At 37.6% G+C, this 6,482-nt stretch overlaps 1 protein-coding gene across 1 annotated transcript; it reads right to left on the bottom strand.

Annotated features, from left to right (window-relative positions):
• Positions 1-3,811: 3,811 nt before the first annotated feature.
• Positions 3,812-4,297, bottom strand: LOC105477471 (large ribosomal subunit protein eL32-like). Its single transcript, XM_071090512.1, has one exon. It carries the CDS (start codon positions 4,239-4,241, stop codon positions 3,834-3,836), a length of 408 nt encoding a protein of 135 aa, XP_070946613.1. The 5' UTR covers positions 4,242-4,297; the 3' UTR covers positions 3,812-3,833.
• Between the last annotated feature and the right edge of the window lie 2,185 nt (positions 4,298-6,482).

Genomic DNA, 6,482 nt, shown 5'->3' with positions numbered 1-6,482 from the left:
AAAGTCTTCCTTTCCTCTGAGGCAGATGAAGTTAGCAACCAAGCCACTGGTCTAAAGCATTCTTTTAATTTATATAATAGACTACTATGGTATGCCCCCCTACCCCATTCCACTTCCCAAAAAGAAGGGTCTCCTAAAATTTTCTTATGTAGATATTTGACCAGCTTTATTTTCTTTCTTCATAATAAATTTTGAGGTATATGTGAAATATATAAAAAGACAGAGACACATAGAAATAATTCTAGTTATTTTTGTTGTCAAGTTTGAAACATATCTTGTACAAGTTAAAGAATGAAGAAATGAAAGACAATTCCAATTTTCTACCATTTTCTCACTTAAGGCAGTTATGGACTTTTGTTAAGCCATGAAGCCCTTAAAAAAAAACAACAACAATGATTTTTTTTAACAAGCATGGGATGTATAGCAAATAATCACTCAGGAGATAGGATAGTAAGTATAGAAATAGATCATGAAATCCAGTTATGCTAAGTTAGTTTACTGAGTGATTCAAGTGATTTATCACCTTTGGTGTGTTGGTGTGTTATTGAAAAAAATCATAATAATAACCTTATCAAACTATCACCTGAAGGAAACAGGGAGCCTCCAAAGCTTTCAGATGTTTTCCCAACTAGCAGGAGGCCCCTGCTTGCTGAAAACAGTCTATGCTTTTTGTTTTCTGGGTTTTTTTTTGTTTTTTTGTCTGTTGGTTTGTTTGTTTGTTTAGAGATAGGGTTTTGCCATGTTGCACAGGCAGATCTCAAACTCCTGGACTCCTGGGCTCAAGTTATCCACCCATCTCAGCCTCCCAAAGTCTTGGGATTACAGGCATGAGCCACCATGTCTGGTCTTAGTCCATACAATTTAAGCAAGAGGTTAATGGAGAAAGTCTCTGCTTTTCTAAGGGTCTCTAAATGTTGTGGCCAGATGTCTTCAGTTATTATACTTATGTCATCTCACTGACTCTGAGAATCCCAGCATGTATTCTGACAAGAACTCAGTAAAACATCAATTCCAAGTCATCTCCTCCCCAAGCTTGACTTAACGGCATCCTCCATCAACTGCCTGGCAGAAATCCCCACCAGAAATCATTCAGGACACTAAAGCAGCTGAGGGGCAGAATCCTCTCTACCTTACATTCAGACACTCACAAATAATTGCTCTTATTTGAAAATAACTCTTAACAAAAAGTAGAAGAAAAATAAGAAGGTATCCAAGACTCAATAAAATGAGTGAAATAGCTATTTCTAGTCAATTTTATATAAACTTTATTAGGGTTCCAGAAGAGTCTCTCCTTTTTACAGAGTCATGTGTCCCTTCTCTGTAACTTTAAAATTTTCACTGTCTTGGTATAAAAATTAACTAAATTTATTTTAAATGTGCTGTTCTTACCTTCCTTTAATGTAGCTCCTTGGATATTGATGCAAAAATTCTTAACAAAGTACTAGCAAACCACATTCAACAATTCATTAGAAAGAACATTTATCATGACTAAGTAGGATTTATCCCTGGACTGCAAGGATGACTCAACATATGCAAATCCATCATTGTGATACATCACATCGACAAAATAAAGGATAAAAAAAACATATGATTATTTCAATTGATGCTGAAAAAGCATTTGACATTATAAAATTCAACATCTCTTCAGGATAAACACCCTCAGAAAATTGGAGATAGAAGGAACGTATCTCAACATAATAAATGTCATATATGATAGATCCACAGCTAGTAGCATACTGAGTAGGGAAAAACTGAAAGCCTTTCCTCTAAGATTTGGAACTTGACAAGGGTGCACACTTTCACCACTGTTATTCAACATAGTACTGGAAGTCCCAGCTAGAGCAATCAGACAAGTGAGAGATATAAAGGGCATCCAATTTGGAAAGGAAAAAGTCAAATTACCCTTGTTTGCCAATGATATGATCTTATATTTGGAAAAACCTAAAGACTTCACAAGAAAACTTTTAGAACTGATAAACATTCTCAATAGAATTGCAAGATGCAAAATCAGAATACAAAAATCAGTAGCATTTCTATATGCCAACAGTGAACAATGTGAAAAGGCAACACTTGTACGCTGTTGGTTAGAATGTAACTTAGTACAACCATTACAGAGAACAGTTTGGAGTTTCCTTAAAAAAAAACTAAAAACTGAGCTACCATATGATTCAGCAATTCCGCTGTTGGGTATATGCCCAAAAGATAGGAAATCAGCATATTGAAGAGATATCTGCACCCCCTATGTTTGTTGCAGCACTGTTTACAATAGCTAAGATTTGGAACCAACCTAAGTGTCCATCAACCAGATTAACAGATAAAGAAAATGTGCCACATATGCACAATGGAGTACTATTCAGCCATAAGAAAAGAATGAAATCCAGTCATTTGCAACAACATGGATGGAACTGGAGATTATTAGGTTAAGTGAAATAAGCCAGGCACAGAAAGACAAATATTGCATGTTCTCACTCATTTGCAGGACCTAAAAATCAAAACAATTGAACTCATGAATAAAGAGTAGAAGGATGGTTACCAGAGTCTAGGAAGGGTAGTGGGGGGCTCAGGGAAAGGTTGGGAAGGTTCATGGGTACCAAAAAAATAGAAAGAGTAAATAAATCCTACTATTTGACTGGATGATAGGGTGACTGTAGTCAATAATCACTCAATAGTACATTCTAAAATAACTTAAAAAGTATAATTGTACTGTTTGTAACTGAAAGGATAAATGCTTGAAGTTATGGATACCCCATTCTCCATGATGTGCTTATTTCACATTGCTTGCCTATATCAAAATATCTCACATACCCCATAAATATATTCACCTACTATGTACCCACAAAAATTAGAAAATTTATTTAATAGTTTAATGTAACTCCTTGAGGGTAAGAATCAGCGTATTTCCTCACTGTACCTAAGCCACCCCTCCCAGCAACATACACAATAGGTTGCACTTAGTAGAAGACCAATAAATAGGTAATAAGAATTAGATGCCCCAGAAAAATAATCAATTACTTTCACCTTCTAGAAAACTGATTGATGACCAAAGTATTAAAACAGGAGTTCAAATATGCAAAAAGATCTTTACTATAAAAATATACAGCCATGTAAAATGAACAATCTTTGTCTTTAGATTTCTGGGACAAAAAATCTATGTGACCACAGAATTATTAACTGATTACTTTTGCTCTAAGCCATTTTGAGTCGTTTTTTATTTCTTCCTCTTTTGTGGCTTACTTTCTTTCATTAAGTCTTCCTGGGAAGTTTCCCTTTCAGATTGGGTCAAAAAGCTGTGGATTTCCTGGCTTCTGTGAGACAAACAACTGGAGGAAAATGTTAATTTACCGGGAAGGGTGGCGATAAGAGTTCTTTGAGGAATAGTTGAGCTTCAAGAGACATTCCCCAAGATTATGTGGAATGGCCTTTCGAGGTGGTTAAGTCGGAACTGTCATTGGAAGAACTCGAGATTATAGTCGTAAGGTTAAATCATTCCAAATCTGAGGCAGAACTGATCAAGATTTAAGGAACCATCTGGGAAGCAATTCTCATTCCACAAACAGCATTTGCCTGTTTCGTTTCATGCCAGAATATTTGGAGAGGAGTGACAGGTGAGTCAGGACAGGAAGAGGGAAGGTGTTTAAGGAAATCTTTCTATGCTGACTGCTTTTCTCTTCCTTAGATGCTATCTTGATTAAGCAACAAACCATAATCCTTATTAAAGGTAAATACAACAGGGGCTACTTTTGCCTGGGAATTGCACTCTATAACTTTTTTTTTTTTTTTTTTTTTTTGCAGTTTTTACATTTATTTAAACAGAAAACGTGCACATGAGCTGTCTACTCATTTTCTTCACTGCGCAGCCTGGCATTGGGGTTGGTGACTCTGATGGCCAGCTGGGCGGCTCTTTCCACGCTGGCTTTGCGGTTCTTGGAAGAAACATTGTGAGCAATCTCGGCACAGTAAGATTTGTTGCACATCAGCAGCACTTCCAACTCCTTGACGTTGTGGACCAGGAACTTCCGGAAGCCACTGGGCAGCATGTGCTTTGTTTTTTTGTTGCTCCCATAACCAATGTTGGGCATCAAGATCTGGCTCTTGAATCTTCTACGAACCCTGTTGTCAATGCCTCTGGGTTTCCGCCAGTTACGCTTAATTTTGACATATCGGTCTGACTGGTGCCAGATGAACTTCTTGGTTCTTTTTTTGACGATCTTGGGCTTCACAAGGGGTCTGAGGGCGGCCATGATGCCGAGGAGGAGATGGCTGCCACCTCCGTAGGCAGCGCGGAGGAAGAGAGAAGGGACCACACTCTATAACTTAAAGCTACCATGTGCTTTTCCTGGCACATCTGATGTTATTAATGACCTGGAATATTGAAAGAATTTTCAAACCCTCAGACAAAAACACAAGTAGTTACATCAATAATTAACACTAAAGAGAATTTTCGGCATCTGGATATCTCAGTAATTAAGATGGCCCAGAGCATTTCAGTCTGTTATTAAGCACAGGCTATCAAAGAAGCGCTTTCCACAATGTATAAATTTATTTCCTGTCTCATCTTACTTGCAGCCTATAGAGGCTGAGCGCTGGACTTTAGTCCTAAGAGCGGTAATTGAACCCCATCTATCACTTACTACTTTGTAACTTTGGGCAAGTTTCTCAGTCCCTCCAAACTGGAGCTCTCCCATCTATAAAACTGGAGTATTTTTATCTACCTTACTTAGACAAAAGGGTTTTTGTGAGGCTCAAAAAGGGGAAATAGATGTGAAAGCATTTTACAAATCCAAGGCACTGTGCAAGAGTTACTGAATAGGATCACTGTTGTGGGGTGTCCTTTGATGACCCTTGCCTAAGTTCTACTAACAGTTGTGTGGTCCTCTCCTGACCATCATCCAGCACTCAGGCAGACCTTCCATTGCCCAAATCCAGCATCAGATGGAGCATGAATGAATTGAAACCAAGTCAAATCTGTGTTCACTTTGTTCCTGACAGCTCTTCTGTTGATAAGTACTCCAGAGCTGTTTTCAAAAATAAAAATTGAGAGATAAATCCTAATTGCATTGTCAGTTTCCTGTATTCTATTACATTACTTTTGGAGAGGTTGTATTAAATGATGTAACAAAGGTATATGTATTTCACAAGAATGTACTTAAATATTAATATTCTTTGCTTAAGTTCTAGAAACTATTATGAAAAGTATTCATTTGCTCCTTGGGCCTTAGGAAAGATGTTTTATCCTTTCTACTAAATCACTTCAGATTGTGTTCCATGCCAGTGGTGTACATTATATATCCTGCAGGTCAATAGCTGGATGGCAATGGTGTTCATCCAGATTCTCATTTTTACATAAATGGCTTTAAAACACATTCTCTATATTACACCCTCATCTTATCCTAGCCCAGCAAAATACACATGATTCCATATAATGCGAATACTATTATGATGAGAAAAAGTTACTAAGGAGTTAAAATGGTGTTACGACTTACTATAAAATCCATATGCTCAGTCTGAAAATAATCCAAATAAGCACTAGAAATTGACAGTTTAATGTGGTACTGAAAAGGTCAGATCAAGAAGCAGGAAGGTTGGCCGGGCGCGGTGGCTCAAGCCTGTAATCCCAGCACTTTGGGAGGCTGAGACGGGCGGATCACGAGGTCAGGAGATCGAGACCATCCTGGCTAACACGGTGAAACCCCGTCTCTACTAAAAAATACAAAAAACTAGCCGGGCGAGGTGGCAGGCGCCTGTAGTCCCAGCTACTTGGGAGGCTGAGGCAGGAGAATGGCGTAAACCTGGGAGGCGGAGCTTGCAGTGAGCTGAGATCTGGCCACTGCACTCCAGCCTGGGCGACAGAGCGAGACTCCGTCTCAAAAAAAAAAAAAAAAAAAAAAAAGAAGCAGGAAGGCTCATGAAACCAAAGCATATGCAAAAGAAATAGCCAAAAGAGTATCATGACTCCTGAAAAGATTTTTATGTAGAGGCCCAAATTTCTGGCCCTAAACTTGATATACTTCTGCTCATATCAGAGAAAAAAAATCTCCTTATTAGAAACATTGGAAAAGTAGAATAATGTAGATATTATGTGTTTACTCTGATTTAAATCAATGGAAATTTATACTTTTCTTAGACTAAATAAATGTGAATACTTAGAGTTTAAATCTGCCCACATACCAAGATGTTACATATCCATCTGCCATTTAATTCAGCTGGTCTGATGAGAATTCTTCATGTGCATTATACGTGAATATGCTTGAATATGTTTTCTACACAGTTTGCTGTTGGCTTTTTAAGAATAATGTTTTCAAGCATGGTTATAGATTTATATATTCAAATAGTGCTTTGGGGGCAAATCTCTTAAATAATTTTTGCTTAATTAAGTGTAGCTTCAAATGTGCATCTTCTAAAAAGGGTCTTGAAGAATTTGTCAAGGTCTTGTAATTACTTATATTTGTGGCCCAATAAAACATCATTTCTATATTATACCC

Source organism: Macaca nemestrina, chromosome 2 (genome assembly GCF_043159975.1).
Source record: "Macaca nemestrina isolate mMacNem1 chromosome 2, mMacNem.hap1, whole genome shotgun sequence".
NCBI classification, from domain to species: domain Eukaryota; kingdom Metazoa; phylum Chordata; class Mammalia; order Primates; family Cercopithecidae; genus Macaca; species Macaca nemestrina.
Note: the sequence above shows the minus strand (reverse complement) of the source record. Positions and strands in the feature narration are given on the sequence as shown.